Source organism: Drosophila bipectinata, chromosome 2L (assembly GCF_030179905.1).
Source record: "Drosophila bipectinata strain 14024-0381.07 chromosome 2L, DbipHiC1v2, whole genome shotgun sequence".
NCBI classification, from domain to species: domain Eukaryota; kingdom Metazoa; phylum Arthropoda; class Insecta; order Diptera; family Drosophilidae; genus Drosophila; species Drosophila bipectinata.
Genome location: NC_091736.1, coordinates 6,743,378 through 6,764,571, shown reverse-complemented (window position 1 = coordinate 6,764,571; position 21,194 = coordinate 6,743,378). Strand labels below are relative to the sequence as shown.

Below are 21,194 nucleotides of genomic sequence, written 5' to 3'. Positions count from 1 at the left end.
TGAGCCATGGTCATAAAGCAGAAGTTTATGACTCTGTTTGCTCGCATGGCACATTTAGTTATTTAGTCATGGGGCGCCAACTTCATTCCCATTACCATTCGCATACCCCAGCAGCCCCTGCCCCAGCAGCCTCATCAATATTAAGCGATACTCGATACCGCTCCTTTCCCAGCCCCCCTCTGAAACGTAATCCAACACCCCAATTCCAATCCAATCCAATCCAATCGAATCGAATCGAGGAGGGGCTGAGGAGCCGGGCCCCAAATAAAGTCACAAATATGTGCATAAGTTATGGCCCAAAAGTCGTAAATGAAATCGCAGCAGCTTCTCAGCTTCGTTGGATTTTCTCGTATCGGCATTTAAGTTGGAAACCATGCCGGTTTATGGCGCCCCTAACGATACTTGGATGGATCTTAGTTGGATCGTAACTGGATCTAAGCGATCCGCCAAAAGAGGATGAATATAGGACCTGGGAAATATGATCCGGCAATGGAATCATAAAAACCTCAATGGCTACTCACAAAATATTCATATGCCAGCTTTCTACAATCGATTGTTTAATTATTCAGTCATTAAAAGTGGATTTTTCTTCGGCTGTCAGCGGAAAAATAAGCCAATTCTTATCATCAAAGAATCCATCAGAACTAATCAGAAATTGGCATCAGCGACCGCGAACGACGGGTCCCGAAAATAAACTACAATTTTGTAGTCGAAAAATTAACGAGAAGATTTCTATCTATAATTTCTAGGTTTTTTTTTCTCGGTGCATGAGGGGGGGGCCAAAGGGCAAATCAGAGGCAATCATCATTAAAAGTTGGCTAGCCAAAATTGAAGAAAAAGTGGTACTGAGAGAAATATTAAAGGAGGGGGATTTCTATAACTTATATACAGAGAGTATTTTATATAATTTTGTAAGATATTGTTTCAATATTTCCTAAAAAATGTTGTTACTTTTCTAAGTTAAACTAAATATTGGTTTGATTACTATAATCTATTTCTTTAATATAATAAACTTCTGTAAAGCCCCTACAGCAGATATATTAAACTTTTTCCGAACAGGCGTATTTTGAGGGTAAAATCTATATATATTTTGAAAATTTAAGCCAAATCGATGGAGTTACTTCTTTAAAGTTTACCCAGAAATGATCATAAGTATTGTAGGTTACTTCATGAACATTCGCTTCTAGAAATCTTACCTTTTCCAATATTTTGTCCAAACATACCTCCACTTATGCTTACCAATACCAATTTCTCTCAGTGCTTTTAATCGATGTGCTGTTTATCTAATTATCCCATTTACCTTCAGCTGCTCGGCCAACATTGTTATTATTTTTTTCTTATAATTTAATTCTGTTGCAGCTGCAGCTTGTGTCTGTGATAAGGTCGAGTGGCAGATAAGGTGCCACAGCTGAGCTCGTCGTCTAATCTCCGAACGTTGTTTATGAATTTGCGAATGTTGCACGTGCGTGCTATCGTTATCGAGTCCCCCCCCTCTCCACAATCTCTATCTTACTCCCCCCCCCACCCCTCTGGAGCTCTCCTGCTGAAACATATAGAGTCAAAGGTATGCAGAGCTCATATCGGAACAGCAAGGCGAACTTATATCTCGGCACACGTGTTCCAGCTTCCACTGCCCAGTTTCACCTCTTACCTCTCACCTATCTCCCTTTCGCTAACCATCTCTTTCAGTGTCGGTCTCCCTGTCTCTTTCACTCTCTGGTGATTGCGTAATCTGGGTCACCAAAGTATTTCCCAAACATTCGAAACGCGAGGCGCGTGGCAAGAGCAACAAGCAAGAAGCAAAGGCGCCAAAAAAAAAAATTACGCACACAGCTTGCCTTTGGCATCTGCAAGATACAAATGTATCTGCAGCGCAACTCCCGATTCCTGGGCTCCTGTTAGCCAACACACCAGTCAACACACACAAGCGCTCTTCGCGGAGTAGAGGGTGTGTGTGTGTCGCTGCCTGATGATGCCTGTGAGCAGGACGAAAAGGATATGCGGTGGAGAGTTTTGTGTGGCTCGACTTTGGAGGATGAAGGATTAGATGTGAGAAAGAAAATTGAAACTATTGATTATTATTGATTATTATATTGATTTTATCCTTAAGAACTAACTATTTATAGTCCTTATTAATTATCCTTATGCTAATTAGCTCCTTAGGAAGTGGTAGCCTAGATTTTCAATGACTGACAGGTGAAAATATGACCGCCCCCATTTATTATTTGATAACAGCTATAGTTCCTTTCTTATAATTGGTTCACCCCTACAGGACTTCAACACCTGAGAGAGTGTATGTTTGTTATCGCTCACGCAATATGCAGGACAACAGGACCTCATGGAACCCCAAAAATTAGAAATACTGGAGGTGAATAGCTGGTATTTCCTGCTCCTGTTTCTACTATTTTTTTTCTGCCGTAGAGTCCTTGTTTCTGTTTCTGTTGCCTTATCGGCACCGCTGCTGCCTGGATGTCGAGCCTCGAATGGCTTGGCACATTCCAAACATACCGATAAGCAGGGAAACTACCCCCTACCAGCTGCCACCCCATCCTGCCACCTCCCTGGGGAGGGGAGGGAGCTTTCTCTGGCATCGAGGCCGAAAAATGTTTGTTTATCAGGTTCCATGCAGGCGCCATTTTCACTTCAGTTAATTAAGTAAAGGCTCTACTGGCCGGGATAGGGAATGGAAGGACTCCCACTGCCACTGGGCAGCGGGCAGGGGCTGAGGGCATGGCCTGATAGTGTAGGCGTGGCAGTAATCAATTGGTAAATGTGCATAAAGGAGTTGCCTTTGAATGGAAGCGAATCATTTCATTTAACAATTTCATTCAATGCGAAATTGCGCATTTTCCAACACTGCGAAAAGGAGGATTGATTACAATAGCAGAGGCAGGGGTGTGGGGTGGTAGGAGGTGGTTAAAGGCTTGTCAACTGGTTGTCATTGTTTCTGTCCTGCTGCTACTGCTCCTCCTAGCGAACAGTTAACACCAATCCGCCCCATTCACCGCCCACTTGTTCCTGTATATGCGTGATAAGCAACACTGCCTCCAGTGTCCTGCCACATCCTTTCACCCCAACCCTGGGCCCCCTAACCATCACCTTTCACATCCTCGGGAGCAAAAGCTGGGCGCCCTGATAACGACAACGCCACCAACGGCAAGTGAAAATATTCGTGGGCCGCGAGCAGAAAATGAAATTCACTGAATCAGGATGGAGATTTTACGGGGGGATGAAGTGCATGGGGTGCTGGCCAGGAACTATCCCCACCTGCCAAGCTGCCACCTGCCACCTGCCTTCCTATAATTTTTTTTTTTTTTTGTCTGCATTCAGTTTGAGCTTCGCTTATCTCTGGCAGCAGTCGTAGGACAAAACCCTGGGCCACCCAATTCCCGCCCAGAGATGCGCTCCCGACATCAGGGTCGGACGCAGGGACCCTACCAGGGGGGTGTAGAGGGTCTATCCAATACACTGTAAGAAAATAAATAAATTATAAAAATAACCTTTGAAGAAAATAAGAGAAAGTATCCACCTAACTCTTAAGTAATGTTGTTTTTATCTTCTATCTTAAAATCGTATAATTATTTTAGAGACATCCTTGATATATTTTCTTGCAGTGCATCGTCCTGTCTCCCTCTGTTCTTTCTTTCCTCTTCTCCCGTTGGCTGTGTGCACTCCATTTAAAATCTTTTTGCTTATCGCCGCTCGCTGCTCGCCTGATTGATGGCCATAGATAAGACCTGGGGCCGGGCCAGCCCCAGTTTCGGGTGGGTCTGGGGCTACATGGGGCTTATTGTTGTAGCTGTTGTATCTGTTCTGTTATGTGTATGTCCTTGTTGTTGTCTATATGTGTGTGTGTGTCCTTGCTGTGGTTGTATGTGCATCGCTTTCAGTTCGGTTCTGTTATGCTGCGCTGCTCCATTCGGCATTGTTTGGTCCCATTAGCGCGGGTGTTATCAGTTCTCCAGCCACTGTACAGTACTCTCCCCGTCTCTATCTCTCGTTGGCCCTTTCTCTCTATCGCCCCCTTAGCTCTTGCCACCACCAGCCATTCCACACCCACACCCACTTTTTTAACCTCCAGCCCAAACGGAATGGCTGAGTGAGAGTTTTGCGATAAGAATGTAAAATATAAAATATGGCGCTGCCTCCTATCTCGCTCTCGCTTTTTCTCTCAACTCTGAGGAATGTCCTTTTTGCGGCTGTCCTTCCCCAACCCCCCCTTCTCTGTACTGGTGTTGGTATTTTGTCAATTTAATGGCTCGCTCGCTACACTGAGACAAACGCTTTGAGTCTTTCGGTTTTTTTTCCCCCAACCCGGCACAACTTTCCTTATCAGCTGCGTTGTCCTGCGTCGTGCCCTGTTGTTTTGTTTTTGGTCCTGCCGCCTCCTTGCAGTTTGTCATTTAGCCAGCTGCACTCGGTCCAATGGAGCCATGAGACACCATACCCTACCCCTCACACCAACACAATGAGCAACAGGATAAAGGATAAGCGATTTATGTGGATGCGTGTCCGAGTTTGCTTAAATAAACATGACTTCTTTACAATCAAGGATAAATATATAGTCCTTTTAGCTTAGTTTTAAGGGGAAACCGTCCCTAAAAAGTATGCAATAAATATTACCAACCAAAAAAATAAAAATAATCACTAACAGGCAGCTCCTTCCCCTTACACAAGTAATTTGTAATTTGCGAAAATTGTTATTATCCTCAAAAAGTTGAACCTTGAACTCGCCACTCGGACAGGACATTAACTACGCAGGACAAATGCTTTTTTATTTGAGTGGAGAACTTTCCCCAAAAAGTTTTCTGGGCGGGAAGGACAACGACAATGACAATGATGATGAGTACAGTAGTCCAGTAGTATTGAAGAAGCCTTCGGGGCAGCCAAGGAAAGACTGGACATAAACGGTTATGATTTTTATGGTGCGACCCCGAAACACTTTTTGGTCATGAGTCAGTCAAGGCACTCCTTGGTCCTTGTACTGGTCCCACACACTACCACATGTATGTACGACAGGAAGTGGAAAAGGAGCAGGCCCAACAATAGCAACTCAAGCACTGAGAACCAAGAAGGAATTCAAACTGATAAGGACATGGCATAGAGCAACATTTCCGATGAGGTGGTTGTGGTGGGCTCCCTGTTGTCATCTGAAATCTAGACATCTCACATGTCCTGTGTGCCTGTGTCGAGCATGTGTCCTGAAATCGGAACCGGTATTGAATCAGTGGGAAAGGTTCAGATTGCGACAGGAGGCTAAGATATGATTTTGGAGATGAAACTTAAAAGGGTATATAGATTTTTAATTAAAAATAAATTTAGTAGGTAAAGTATTAATTTAAAATATAGTTATTTTTATCCTTTATCCTTTGTCCTTTTTTTTCTAATAATGATCCCAGGGTAGCCTCACATTCGTCACAGTCTAGGACCACTTTAGTGCCGATCAAGCAGGCGCCCACCATAAAAAGAGGTATGCCAATGAGCTGTGCAACAGAGACAGCCCTACCGAGGGTGTTTAGTGAAGAGAAAGAGATGGCAAGCATGTAAAATATATTTTTATTGCACCTTCCTTTTATGATGGCACTTCCGGCTGTGATAACCGACATCGTCATCGTCATCGTCGTCGTCGCCGCCGCCGCCTCTGCCGTCATCTTTATCCACTTAAGATCTTTCAACGCACTCTGGTAGCCGATGACAGGCTCAGGACGTACCGAAAGAGACAGACTAACCACCCAGATAGGAAGAGAGAGAGAAAGACAGACGGACCAGGGCAATTAGCTTTGGCTTTGGCGTGTGCTGTATCTGCATCTCTACCTGAACAGAATCCGAGAGTTCTCGGGGCCCTCCTACAACGCCCCTTGGTCTCGTCATTTGCTCATTTGATGGCTGGCGACTGGACCAGAAACGTTTAATGTTTTACAAGCCACTTTCGAGCTCAATTTGCGTACGGCGACTTGGAGAAAAGGAGAAAGAGCGAGAGGGTATCTCAGGTGAGATACAGGTGAGACAGGGAAGGCCACTTGGACGGCGGCGAGGCAGCCTTAATATCGGTTATAGGATCATTGACACTTTTGTCAACGTCGCGCCCGCGTCTTAAAATATGGTATTCTTTCTTGGCCAAAAGAGATGACAAATTTGGCTATAATCTGGACAGATTTTGGCCAAAAATTATAGAGTTTTTAAAAAGAGTTTTAGCTCTAAGACTCTTAAGATCCTAAAAATCTTAAATTAGGGAAGTAGTTAAATTTTAGCCATTTCTCTAGACATTTATTGGCAACACAGTTAGCCAGGATGCTCTGGTCCCTGTTTGCGATTTTTGACTGCGGCTGCAACTCCGACCCACAGGTTTTATGGCATTCCCGGCTTGACTTTCGCCTTTCCGACTGAAATTATGTGCCTGCCGCGCCCTCGACCCGTCGTCGCCTCCTTCACAAAATCGAAAATGAGTCGGAGCTGCCCGGGGCTTTGTTTTGCTGCCTTTAACGACGTCAACTTGACGCCGAACTAATTGATGCGATAACTCGTGTTTATCACTCACTTACCCAAGAAACTGAGCCAGTATTCAAAACAGGGCACCGATGGCGATAACGTAGAAATATATATATACATATATACATACCAGCGACAACGTTAACTCGGTACATTGTGTCCCGACGACCCGGCCGTAGAAGGAATTCGACTTCCAACTCCATTTCCATTTCCACTTTTTTTGTGTTATCGGCGGGCCGTGCATTTCTGCTGCCGCTTTATCCAATATTTTAATCTCGCACTTACCAACGGGATGACTGAGGAGCCGAAACTCCCCAGATAAGGATTTTTACGATGGCCGACCAGGGCAGGGAAGTGTATTCGGGGCACCCGCATAGAGGCGGCTTCCTGATGCATTAAGCATATTTTATGACCACTTAGCCAACTCGAATACCACGAAAACCCGGCTGGAAAGGAGGTCAATAAAACAAGTCCACTGAGCTTGGTGGTATTACTCACAATTATGCCTAGATGAGGATCGGGGGCAACTATTAAAATAAAGGAGCTATGACCATAAAAGATTGATGATGATCTTGAATGGATAGATGAGTCAGTTCTTCAGAGGGGAGAGGCTTTATAAATATAGTTTTATAATCAAGATCATAAAAGTCTATTTAAATCTTAATGAAACTTTTTCTATTGTATTATTAATCTATTCTATAAGAAAAGAGCTCCGAAATACATTTAAAATACATTGTTTTCTCTCTTTATTCATTCAGAGACCCCTAATTACCTTAGCCAGTCTACCAGAATAATTCCCAAAATATAAATTTTTATCAAGCATGTTATCTGCTTTTTTTTTTAAGGATACAATGGCCTGCCATTTGGGTAAACCTTCTCTCGAGTAGGGTAAATACATAGAACTTATCGCCCAAATCAGTTATGACACATCCCATTTATAATCCTAATCCCACTCCCTTCTTGTGGCCTATCTCTGGCTCTGTTTTTCAGCGATAATTCCTCAAACTTCACTCTGTCTGCGAGTTGAGTTCTTAATCGTGATTTTCAGAGCCCCACCTCACCCACCGAAATGTGGTGATGGTGTGGTGGTGTTGCAAGTGTGTGTTGGTGGTGCGGTGGAGATACGCGGCATGAAATTTAAATCACTTTGATTGATTGCTAGATTAGAGCCCATAAACAGAAACAGAAAGAACGAGAGAGATAGACAGGACTGGAATTAACTTAAAGCTGGTGGCAAGGTGGCAGACAGCGATAAGTGGGAGGCACTGTAGCCGGGGCAGCTACGCGGTTGTGGCACCTTGGCTTATGTTAATTGATTTAATTTCGCTACAATGAAGTCATCGCTTATCTGGCAGACTTCATAAATATGCAGGCCTCCCAAGGGTGAATTAAAACGAAAGAAGCGGGTGTGGAGTACTGTCGGAAGTGTTGGCACCTGCTGCTGCATAACCAAAAAAAAAGGGAAACAGATAGCCAAGCTCAAGGTTGAAATATTATATTTTTTTTATAAAAAATAAATTAAGCAACTCCATTGATTATATAAGAGCTATTCCCTCCAACAAAATGTGCGAGTTTCGGGTTACAATAGCAACAATTTTTAGGAGTTTATGCCCCAAAGAGAGAGAAAAAAAACTTTAGTAGATTTATTTCATGATAAATGTTTTTTTTTCATTGTTGTTGCCACAATCGCAACAGCAACAACAACAAATACTGGGTTGTAATCTTAACGATGCATCTACCGAAAAAAAAAGCGAACGAAATGAAATAAGCAACAAACCCAAAAGCAAGCCCAAACGTAGAAGTAGAAATACCCCCAACAACAACAATAACAAAAAATTAAAAAAAAAAATTAAATAAGCAACAACTGTGTGAGTTTGCTGGCTTGCCGCTTTTGCTTTTTTATCAGCGTGAGGATCTCTTATCATTCCGCTTGCATCTGCGCTCTCAGCGGAGTTTTTCGAACGAGGAGGGGCAGGCGAGTTTGTGGCAGGAGGGGCTTGGGGGGAGCAGAGCCATCGAGGTCAGAGGCGGCCTGGAGTAGGGGTAACAGCGGGGGTGAAGACTCCAAGTGCTGCGTCATTCGCAATTGCAACTAAAATAACACTGAAAATTGAAAGAAAATTAAATAATTTTTCACAAAAAATAAATACATTGATGACCTTCATAAATAGTTGGTTTTATATGGAATTTAAATTAAATATTAAATAAATATTAAATTAAATATTATGAATTAAATATACATACATTTTTTAGCTATACGATATTCCTTTCCTGGAAAATGAAAAATATTTATAAAATTTTAATTTCATTAAAGTTTCTAGTCTCTAGAATTTGTTATAATATTTTTTAAATATTTTTTGTATCTTAATCTGAAAAAAAGAATCCCATGTTTCTCTTTTTTTGCTGTGTAATTTGTACAGTATCTTGTATTGCTGTTTGAGTATTTGTTGCTGGTATTTTTAGCAGATTTTCTTAAAAACGCTTTTTCGATGTACTTTTATCAGCAGACGTTGATCTGTCGCATTTGTTCATATTTATGTCAATAAATGAGCACGTAACAACAATGACATATAAAGATACTTATACTATATATACTGTGAATCTGTATCTGTGTACTGACTTGTGGCAACATAATTGCAAAACAATTGCCATTGCTGGTCGGCGAAAGATGGAAAAGTTGGGGAGGAGGGGATCTTGGCAAGTGTTGGCAGTTCATCACCCCAACAACGAGCCACCAACAACCCAACAACCAACAACTTACAGCAAAACAACCGCAACGGGGGCACTTATCAGAGAAACCTTTTGCAGATATTCACGCATGAAGTGTTTATCGCTGCATAAGCCAGAAACTCAAAAAAAAAACAGCCACTAAATGGGGAATATATGTATATTCTAACAAATGAATAAGCCAAGGAAGGTTAAAGTTGGTTTATAAGAATGATATAGTCTACGCACTACAATACTACTCTTTATAATGTAATGTTTGAAAATTAGTTATAAAAAATATTAAATAAATAGATTTGATTATTTCAGATTTCCAGTATTTTTTTTAATAAAAAAAAGCATGATTTTTGAAAAATATTATATTTTTCCTAATAGAAATTTAATCTAGTCCTTAATCTACATCTATTAACTACATTTATTAAAAGTACCTTTTTAAAAAAGATGTAGTTATATTTTACCAATATAAATATTTCAAAAAATTAAAAATACGGTTAAGATACAACTTTAAATAAAAATTAAAAAAAAATCTCCAACACTTTATCAAGATTGTATTCTAAATACTATATTTAGAATTAAAAGAAGTAATTTATAAAAAAAACAGAGGTTTCCCAAAAAATTCCGATTCCCGAATAGAAACAAAATCATAATCCTCTCTAATCCCCAAAACATTCTAGGGTATTAAAAAGTCGTGCCAAATATCGTATAGGTCAAGGGGTTGTTTGCTCCAGGGGGTTGCAAGGCGGGAGCTGGCGGCATGCGGCACGTTTAATGAATCTAATTAAAAGTCAACAATGGCAAACAAGATAATCGTTGCAAAGGCAGCCCGTCAAACAAAAACAACAACCGGAGGATGGATAATTTTCGTTGGGTGGCGGCGGCATGGGGGTTGTGTATGGATATGGTGTGTGGGGATTATTTTAACGCGCCACAACGCATGCGCAACATTCAGGAAAAACAGCTGATGCCGTTTAAAAGAGAGAATGAAGAAAGAGAGAGAGAGACCTCTTGGAAGATTTTAATCGCTGGGAAAAAAAAAGAAAACGATTTTATTTTTTATTTATTTTATGTTTTTTTTTTTTTGCATCTGCAAAGTTGCCAGGGAAATGGAAATAAACCAAACGCCGATAAGAATCAGAGAGACTGGAGGATGGGGATGGAAAGAGAGGCGAAAGAGTAGCCAAAGCAACATAAAAATAGATCTACGACCAGTGATAAGCTCTGGCTAAAGAAAAACCCCAGAAAACGTAGGGGAAAAAATAAAAAAAAAAAAAGCTGAACAAAAGCCCCGTGAGCCAAAAAACTGCAGAGCGAGATGACGGAGAGCGATGATGGAGATGCAGATACAAAACGGGGATGTGAGTGGGGATGTGGGATGTGGATGCGGATGCGGCTGGGGCAGGTGAATGATAACCGTCGGTGGAGCAATATCCCCGGAATTTACTGTTCGACAGTAAGAAATGTAAAGGGATATAAGGAATATGAAGGATATATATGATATATGGGAGTAGTCTCAGATACTAGAATCTAGTGTTTAGTTCTTTAAAACTTTATAGGTTTTTTTCAAACAATTTTTAGGTGTAAAATTTTGTATAATTGTATATTATTTTAAGTTAAGTATAATACGCATTTCTTTATTTAAGTGGTCTGTACTATATGTTCTTAAAGAGACCATATTAATGATCTTTGGAATGGTTGAACGGTTTTATTAAGAAATACCTTTTGCTTCCACTTAATTATTTTTACTCTACCCATTTTGCTCAGTGTATTCAGATACAGATACACAGATACAATTAAACACAAAACGCTTATCACTAAGCAATAATCAGAATTCCATTAGCCGTAGACGCGATATCGCTGAAAAGCATCTCCCTCGCGCACATACAAACACACCCTCTTTGGATGTATCTTTGTATCTGTATCTGCAGTGTGTGTGCGCGCTGTTGTATCTGAGTATCCGTTCGCTGCTGGTTGGTTGGTTTGGCCTGCCCAACTCAACTCAACTCAGCTCAGCTCAACTCATTCGCCGGCTCTGCTTGGTTTATTTTTGTATTTATTTGTTATTGTTGTTGTTGCTGGCTGTGCCACACTGCCACTGCCGATGTTATCTAACTCAGCTCGCCGCGCTGCGCTCTTATCAGTGCTTTATCAGTTTTGTTTCGAATAATTTCGAAGCGAGCAAAGGAAGTCGACCGCAGCAGAGCGACAGAGCGGCGATATCTTATTTCAGTTCGGCAGAGTGACTCGGTCGGTCGGTCCCATTTCCCCCTTTTGGGTTACCAGTTCTATTGGATGTGCTAGTGGCAGTGCCACTACAGTGCCAGTGCCGGTCTCAGAGTCTCGGATGCAGAGATACGAATCCCATCCAAATACGAATACGAATCCGGCAAATGCCAGTACCGAAGCCAGGCCAGACCAGAGAGATAGGGCAGCAAATGAAAGATAAACAACTTGGTCCGCACATCGAACATCCCGGCATCAACAAACATCAGCTGTGCGGCGAACGGAGAGTATCTGCCTTGTCCTCGTCATCGCTCGGCTGGCGGCTGGCGGCTCTCCTCCGTATCTGTATCGGTTGTATCTCACAGATACACAGATACACGGTCTCTGGGCACTGAGACGCAGAGCGACGCGACACGAAAATTTCATTACTCACCGCCTGCCGCCGGCGGGGCCCGAGTTTCGGCTTTCAGTTTGCTGTGGAACGCGGATCGAGTAGCAACCTCGAGCGGTACTCGCACCAGTGCTAGACAAAGACAGAGAACGCCGCGGCCGCATACAGATAGAAAGAGAGAGAGCAAGCGATATAGTCGCTACTTAAAATTTAAATAATAATTATTATTATTATTATAATTTTTGTGAAATCAAGTGATAAGTTAAAGTGATTTAAAGTACAAGCTTAGAAACCAAAAAATAAAATAAAAGTGATGAAGTGACAGAAGGTGGATTTCTAAACCTGGATTATCCATTGTTGTGACAGAAACTTAGTGGATTACAGATCAACAATGCTTAGCAGTAATTCTAGAGGTAAAAAATAAAAAAATAATAAGCTTTTAGAGAGAATATGTATCTCATTATAACTAATATGCCTGAATCAGGTGTCGGGTTAATCATCAATTCTCCAGAACTCTTAAATATTCATTCCATTTCCCAGAAATCATATTGATAAGTGACTAGATCTATGTAGTTATAACCCATTTATAAGACTAACTAATTATTAAAACTTGGAAAGAATACAAGTGTTTATAACACCCATATGTGTGTGGGAGTATTGCAACCTAAAAATCCCGCCAATTCATATTAAAGTCTGGCTTTTGGACTCTGGGCCACAAGCAAACAAGCAGTTGGCAGGAGGGGCAGGAGCTGAGGTATAGGGTTGCCCCACGTTGTTGTGGGTCTGGGCCTGTCCAACATGTCCGACACCGTAGTCCAAGTCCAAGTCCGCATTCGCGTCCATGGCAGCCAGCTTTCAGTTGCTTATCAGTCGACTATCTGCGCTGTGTGGCTTCACATTCATTCCACGGCCAGCTCAGCGTTCAGCTCGGCTCACATGTATCTGTATCTGCGCTGTGAGTATGAGTATCTTTCGGTGTGTGTGTTTCGCTATCTACAATCTGTGGCGAGCAGAAGACGCAGAGTGAGGCAGGGCCAGAGCTGAGGCAAGGCGAGGAGTTGAAATAAAAACGAAGGAATTCTGCGGATTGTTGTTATTATTGTTATTATAATTCCTTGAAGTGAATAATCAGCGAAATATAATCAAAAATGAGAAAAACAACACAGGCACACCACTCGTAGTGTGGATAAAAAAAATAGAGGGGGTATGAGAAGGGGCAGGCAGTAGAGTGAAGGCTCGGACACCGGCCTCGCAGTCAACTACTGTGCGTAGTTAACTTGGATTTGGCCGGACACTGAGATACAAAGATACTAAGATACTGGCCAACAGAGAATGGGTGGACAAAAGCAAACAATGTGGCCCTCGAAGCAATTATTATCGCTTTTTAAAGTAAAGCCATTTGGGTGGAACTATCGCTAATAAATATCTAAGCTTTAAGCTAAGGTCTTAGGGAGGGAAAATCATAGTAACTTAAAGTATCTCTGTCTTAGAAAAACAAACTTTAAAATCTTCTAAAACAATTATTAATTTATTTTTTTAATCTATTTTTTTAGGTGATTGTTCCGATACCACAGAAGAGATGACCGTCGACAGCAGAGGTAAGCCCTTCATAGGAATATCGAATGCAAAATCCTTCCCAAAGTTACCTACATTCTGTGAGCTGTCCCATGTCCCATGTCCGTTGTCCTTTTGTCCGCTGTTCAATCCGCGATAAGTCACCAGCTTAAACGAAATGGGCCAAAAGCCAAAAAACCGAAAAAAAAAATAATAAATTCTTATCTGCTTGAATGCAGGAAGCAAACGACTGTCCCCGTCTCTCTCTCCTTATCTATCGCTGTCTTTTTCTTTCAGACATAACCCGTTAATGCCCAATAATAAATTTCTAGATGAGTGTATGAGTGGTGTATGGTTGTGTAGACCCTGGGTCTATTTCGGCCAATAAAAATTTAATCCCAAAAAAATGAAAGATGAAACCGCTCTAATTTAATACAATTTTTTATCAGTGCACTGGCAGAGTGTCCTTACCCTTCTCCTGCCCTGCGGTTTTTGTGATTTTGACACCTCTAACCGAATATCCTTTGCCAGGCACAACCCTCATTTCGATGGACTGCAGGAAATGACAACGGGTCACCACCATCCTTCTACCAAACTCAGTCGCTGTCTAACCCCTTGGTTAACCTTCCTCCCCTCCTCAGTTGGAATATTTTGACTTCACTCCCGACATCATTGGCATCAATTTCATATTACTTCATAATCATCAGCAATGTCAACGTCATTGAGACGATGTCTCTGACCCAGAAGCAGCCCCAACCCTGCTCAGGGTTCGCCCAGGAGCGGACTTGTCCTCGGGAATTGAATGTTTCGACTCGATAAAAATTGTGGCCATAAACCCTTGGGATTATCGTAAAGTTTTTTAGAGTTTGTTCGAATTTATCTGAAAAAGGGTTGACTCTTAAAGATACTTTATTATTAAATTCTATTTATTATCTAAGCTATTAAATAAATCATTTTTAATTGCTAAAAACTACTCTCCCGATAGTGCCTCTGCTGGGCTATGAATTTCCCGATTATCCCCAAATTCATGGACCAGTTGGGTCTAATCTGTAATCCCTTTCCGCCGCTCCGCTCCTGCCTCTCTACTTTTATTTTTTTTTGGCCAGACTATAGCTCGACATTCCGCACCATTTCTCTGCCATCTCGAGCATTCATCATTAATAATCCCCCAAAACTGGCGGCAATTGGTGGAGCAGGGATCTCCACCCCCCACCCAGACTTTCCCCAACAAATCTCAGTCCTTTCCACGTGGCCGTTTTTCTGCTGTGTCAGTGAAAGATTTTCAGCAAACACACACACTGTGGCAAGACCATCCAGAGGTGAGGTGGAGGATAGTGTAGTTGAGTGGCCAGTGGGCGTAACAGTTCGCCTAAAAAGTGGGCGTTTGTCTGGCTAATCTTTATCTGCCTGTTGACACTCCATGGCGACGCCAAGCGAACGAACCCACAAACCGCACCAACCAAAAGGGGTCCAAAGAAGTGCGGCATTCCTGCTGCCCTGGCCTGCGCCACTGCCTTATAGGCCCTGCCCCTTCTGGTCCTTGTCCCTGCCCCAGTTTTATTTTTTTTTTGGCCACAGATAGCCACACTTGCCTTGCTGGCCTTAGTCTCCAGATTGGATTAGGCCCTGTTGTGGTCGATCTGCTGTGTTGGAGGTCACTCTTCTTGAAACCCTAATCAGCTTTTGGTGGCTGCTTTATTTTTTCTAAAGAAAAAGGGTGATTTGTTATTGAAGAGGTTAAGGTCCACTTTTAATTATTAAAAAATAATTGTAGGATTCTCTTACACATCATAGAATAAATTTCTTTAATTATGCTTAGAAAGATTTTTGGACCTATCCTTCTAAAATCCTAGTTGGCTGAATCTTGGCTTTATAAAAACCATCTTAAAAAATCTTTTATTTTGAAAAATAGTCGTAGGTCATAAAGACCTAGTTTGTCATAAATAACATATAATAATAAATAAGGATTTATCCTAATTTTCCTTAAATTTTATAAGGATATTTTGTGCTTCTAAGCTTTCTAAAAAAAGGATATATTTATTTTCTAAAGGCAACCTTTGAAGGATCTTCTCCCCGAAATAAATAACCCTTTTAAACATAAATATTTTTAAATATTTAGAAAAAATAATCCCAACTCATTTCCTAGGGTATATTCTATTCGATTCTATATCAGAGGTTTCCAAATTCCAGTAGTTCCGCCCCTTGTTTGCTATTTGTTTGTGGCGTGGTGTCTTCCTTTTGGCTTTTCCTGATTCACTTGCTCCTGCTACTGCTGCTCCTGGATGATGATGATGATGATGATGCTCACTTTTGGCGCTCTTCAGTTGTTGTTTTTGTTGTTGCTGCTGCTGTGCAATGTACTGTAAGCGCATCTCCCTGAGCGCCTGTCCATGTATCTGTATCTGCGTCTGCCCCAGTATCTGTATCTGTGTGTAAGGCAGGCCCTGTCTGTCTGTCCTGTCTCTGTGTGTGTGTGAGTGTTTGGTTTTTATCTATGAAATTCATGAATGCTTCGGCTTATCTTGCAGAATTGCATACTTGCAGCACCAGCTGCCCCGCCTGTACTCGCCTGCAGCCTCCCCTTTTAGCCATTTTCCTGGTGCGCTGTTGGCCTGGCTTTTTGGTTGGCTGCTCCTCTTGTTGTTTGCCTGGCTTGGCTGCTGTTGGCTGCCTTCTAATGGCGCTAAGTGGTGACCCCTTCGTCTACCCTCCTATCCTCCACACCACCCTGATACCCCCTAACCCACGCTCTGTGTCTGTGTGTGTCTCTCTCTCTAATGGCATTTTATCTATGGCATAATTTTTTATTATGTCTCCCTCTGTGTGGCTGTTTTGGCTTAATGACAATCTACCCAGGCCAAAACCACACACACACACTAACACACACGTGGAGAGCGAGTCAAATTGTTAGATAGCTTTTCGGCATGTAATTAATCATTTGACAAGGTCTAAGCTCCGCGGGGAGAGCTCAAAGTTTCTCTATCTCTGACTTTTTTGTCGCTTTTGGTGGTACATGCGGGACGCATTGCAATTGCTGCGGGTAACTGCAACAACAAGTAAAAAAAAAAACAAAACAAAAAATATATAAAAACAGAAAAAACCATTACACGGCATTCGGGGCTGCTATCAGTTGCTTTCAATCAACACAGCCCTTACCCCCATGACCCCTTCTACTTTTCCCTTCGCTTCGAAAAAGCGTATATCAAGCATACGACATGTGGGCCGCACTATAAAGTACAAGAAATCGAACTACTCCCGAGGATTTATTTTTTATTTTTGATCGTAAAAGCTTTCCATAAAATACTGACTATGGAGTAAAGTAAAGTCAAGTGTTGCAAATAAAAACGAGTAGTATTTTTAACAATAAATCACAAGGGTTAAGAAAATAGAACACTTAGCAAAAAATGGTTAAAAGTATTGAGAATAATTTAAAACATTAATTTTTAAAGTATTTTTATAATTTTAAACATCTTTAAATACTTTATTATATTTTAAATATTTTATTTTCATAAAATCTCCAATATTTTGACCCTTTTTTGGGGGAAACAGCTTTGTAATCCTTTTTGCGGCGCGACATTTATGAAATGTAAGGTTTCCACCTTATCGCTGGCCACAGATCGCCGCTGCTGGTCCTGCTCCCCAACCCCCTCCATTGCCCAAATCCCTACCCTCCCCATTCGACCATGGATTCTGACAACGATGATGATGATGAGTTCGACTTGGGGGCTTTGGTCATAAAATTCTCGCATCAAGTCAAAGGCGGACCAGGAGAAGGAGTCACAGGAGTCGAGTGTTCTTTTAGCCTTCAGTATCCTTGCGGTTGCGCAGACTATGGACAGAGGGGATGGGGACAGAGGCAGGAGCTGGATTGGCCACACTTTTGTGGTGGCCCGGCCATAACACCAAGCGCAATCCTTTGGATAAATTTTCTTATCTTTCTCGACCAGACGACGATATTATTTTTAATACAACAACCAAAATTTGTATGTGTGTGTGTGGGGTACATAAATGTGCGTGTGTGATTTATGCTGTAATTTTTTTATGTATATGGCTAGCATTATATGGCTTTTTATCATCATTCTTCTAGAGGAGCAAAAAGGGTTAAGTTCCACAAATAAAATTTGAATTTTGCTTGGGGAACGAGAGCTGCTAGCTTGACCTTTGCTTAGGGGTAAGAGACTTTCCAGGATTTGTGGCTCATTACTTTTTAAGTCTTGGCTTTTAATTTTTTAATTTCCCATCCTTTAGAGCGTAATGCCTGCAAATCCTTATAAAGATATTATAGCTGATCTGGGACACACGTCTGTCAATCAATTAGTTGCATGTCAATATCGACTGTCATCTGGGTTGGGCCAACTTGAACCCCTTTATTTGCCATCCCCTAAGCCCATTTTTCACCCCCTTCTTGGCTGTTGGCCGTTGGCATTTGCCTTTTGGCCATTCTCCTCTGACTGCTTAACTCACGCACGAATAACCCTCGTCATTGATGTTTGATGATTGTTGATTGCTGATGTTGCTGCTGCTGCTGCCTCATGATTGCTGGTTGTTTGTTGGATTATTTGTAGAATTCACAAATCCAGTGCAAAATTCAATCAGCAATCGAAGCGCATAAATCGAATTCAAGTCGAAAGTCAGGGCTGTGTACTGTGTGGGTGTGTGCGAAATGTTAACTACTGGGGATTAAGGAGTTGGGTGGTCCATAATCCTCTCGAGTTCCAGCATCAGCTCTCCCATAAAACGGCAACTGTTTTAAGGAGCTCATTACAAGCTGTTAGCAGGCACTTTGCACTTCATCATCCCAGCACAGGTAGACGACAGGTAGAGGAGCCCAGTATGTCTTGGCTGGTTGCCAGTCAGCCAGCCTGCATTTATGGCTTATTTGCTGCCTGTCAGTCACTTTCTGCCCCTCGTTGTGCTCCAAAAAAATAAAAAAAATTATAAAAAACAGAAGAAAAAAAATGCCAACCCAACCCAGCTCGTTCGCAACGTTGTAAACGTTTATTGTGCCACCAAAAGAGCTGCCTCGTCGGAGCCCTCAGATCATCCTCATCCTTAGGCCGCAGTCTTCGTGTTTGTCTTGCTACCTTTATACCCCGACTCTGAGTCTTCTCCTCCCTTCTCTGGGAGTCCCCCCTGGTGGAGTCTACTCGTTGGCCAAAAGCCTGCGCCACACAGACGCACACACTTTTTGGGGCCTAATTGGTAGGTAATGATGTGTCCGACTCGCCGCTTTGTTAGTCAGTCCAGGAGGTACACTGAGAAAAGAGTTCCTCAAGGAAAATATATTTTAAAATTAAAACTAATTGCCAAGAGTTGAAAGTATTATTATGAATATGTAGAGCTTTCTAGGGCATTCTAGTAGCCTCCAAGCACAAGCCATAGTCATGTGCCTAAACTTTCGGGACTGTTGTTTATAATAACGAGATTTTCTTTCTTTTTTTATATCTTTAAATAATTTATTATTATTTTCTGTGTACTGACAATTGCTTGCCACCGGGTTGCGTGGCCTTTTTGCCAAACAGGCTGGGAGCCGGAGCCAAGAGCTCCAACTTAAAGTTGGAAATTGCTGCGTGGCGGTCTCTTGGCTTTGTAGTTTTTTTAACTGCCTGTTGTTGGTGCTGTTGCTGTTGCAGTTGTCGCTGACTGCGCGCATCTTGTTAGCAACTTGGACGCCTGTTTCCCCACCCCATGCCTCCCCCCTCCCCTGCAGTACCCAGCCATTAGCCAGTCTTGCTGTGGGGTCCTTTGTTTTTGGCCTTATTTCAGTTGCAGTTCAGTTTTTGGTTTTTTGGAGGAATTTCATTCCCATTCACACAGCTCGCGGCCAATTTTCGCGCCTCTTTAATTTACTGTTGAAGTGAAATACCAACCTTTGGTACCTTGATTCCCCTCACCCCTCCAGCCTTAAATTTCCCCCCTTTTTTTAAGACTTTTTTTTATGTTTTTTGTAGTTGTCGTGATTGGTTGATGAACACATCAAAAGTCATCAGCTCACAGAGAAAGACACCAAAAAAAAAAAAAAAAAAGAGCAATGAAGTCAACACAATGGCAGACACGACTTTGGACTGCGACTAGGGGGCGGCTGTCGAGGGGGCGTGGCTGGCCGCCCTCACGAATCCAGTGTAACAGTAAAACATTGCTCTACAGCTCGGGTCGTGTCTCCAAGGGAAGACTGACTCACAAAAAAAAAACCCAGAGTGGGGAGTAAATGAGTGGTTTGGGGAATTGGGGTCTAGAATTGAATTGTGACTTCTTGAGGGCAGTTGTCACTGTTTGATTGATCAACAAAAAGCGTGATTTGTTTACAGCAATTGCCAATGTTGTTGCTATTGCTGTTGCTGCTGCTGTGGTTGCAACATGTAGCTGCCGTTGCCGATGCTGCATGTTCACAATCGAATGATGGTTATCGGGGGAAAGCGACATTTATGCAAATGCCAAGCTTGTTTAATAAACGCAAATTATGAGCCAGGCCGCAACATGGCCAACATGTTGCAGGTAACGCCAGCAACACTCGTCCAAGTTCGATGGCAGATTAGCGACATTCAAACTTGCACTTGGGTCAATTTAAATTTGTGCAACAGTTGCTGGCACGGCAGCAACTCCTTGCCATGCCGATGCAACGATGCAACCAGCAACATATATAAGATTGTGGGAGCAACAGGCGGCAGCAGCAACAGCAGCAACAGTATTGTAGGAAACGAAGATTGCAATTGATCACCAAAGAGGCATGCAAGTGTGTTGGTGTTGCACGTTGCTGTGTTGCCGCTGTTGCTGCTTCTGCTGCTGATCAAGCGATCAAGCGGCCGGGGCAGCAACAATCGACGCTGAGCGTGCTCACACGAAATTTTCAAGTACTGCGACAATTTCCCTAACCCTCTCCCTCCCCCACCACCCTTTTTTTTGTCGCTTATCAGCTCGCCATGCAACAGCAACTGCAACATAGCAACAACCCGAGTGCAACAGCAACAGGAGCAACACATCTCAACAGTTGCATCAATTGCTCAACATTGAACTCTGTTCTCTGTTCCACAGGCCCCAGACGATCAAACCCTCCCCACCCTCTGATCACTGCACCCTTCTACTCCCCGCTGCCCTTGTATCATTTGCACGTTTTTTAATTAAGACATCAAAAAGAGACTTTGACTTGGGCGATTTCGAAGAATTGCCAGTCTGGCTCTGGGTCTGTCTTTGTCTGTGGCTTGTGTTTCGGTTTCTATAGATCGCAGATATAGTGCCACATAGGTTGGTCTATACACATACCAGGACACACACCTACAATTGGGGTTACAATAATAGGTTTTAAAAGGTTTTTATAATAAAAATCATAGTTTGTTTTAAGCTTTACTTTCCTTAGAAACTATAAGCTGAAAAGAATCTTTATTTTGGGAGCTAAAGAATCTGTGTTGCTGATCCTCCCATCTATAAACCCTTTACCATTACTAACTTTTAGGTTCTAACCTCTTAGCCCCAACTGTTTAGTCAGCTACCCCTTCCAAGCCATCTTCCAGACCACTTAATCTCTTCCTCCCATTGACATCATCAGCTTTTGTTGAACCAAGTGAACTAAATTAGTTTTTTGGGTTGAAAATCGAACTTCTGTTCGATGGTCTTTATTCTGCGGGGGATGCTAAAGCTAAACAAAAATAAAGTTAAGAGGTTTGTTGAAGAAACAAAATTGCTTATCCTTGGATCGAAGGAATTTCCTCTCCGGGTTCCCATAGAGAGGTGCTGACTGCCGTGGAAAGAAATCAATGCTGAAGGAGCGGAATAAGAAGCAGAGCAGAGCAAATCACGAATAGCTTCAAGATATGAGAAT

General features: G+C 42.2%; 1 protein-coding gene across 2 annotated transcripts in view; it reads left to right on the top strand.

The window, feature by feature from the left end:
- ush (Zinc finger protein ush) overlaps positions 1-21,194 on the top strand; it is a 56,402-nt gene that overhangs the window by 26,234 nt on the left and 8,974 nt on the right. For both annotated transcript variants that reach the window (XM_017233415.3, XM_017233416.3), the window contains exon 2: positions 13,378-13,422. In XM_017233415.3, the coding sequence (XP_017088904.2) occupies positions 13,378-13,422 (45 nt within the window). The remainder of the gene's footprint in view (positions 1-13,377; positions 13,423-21,194) is intronic.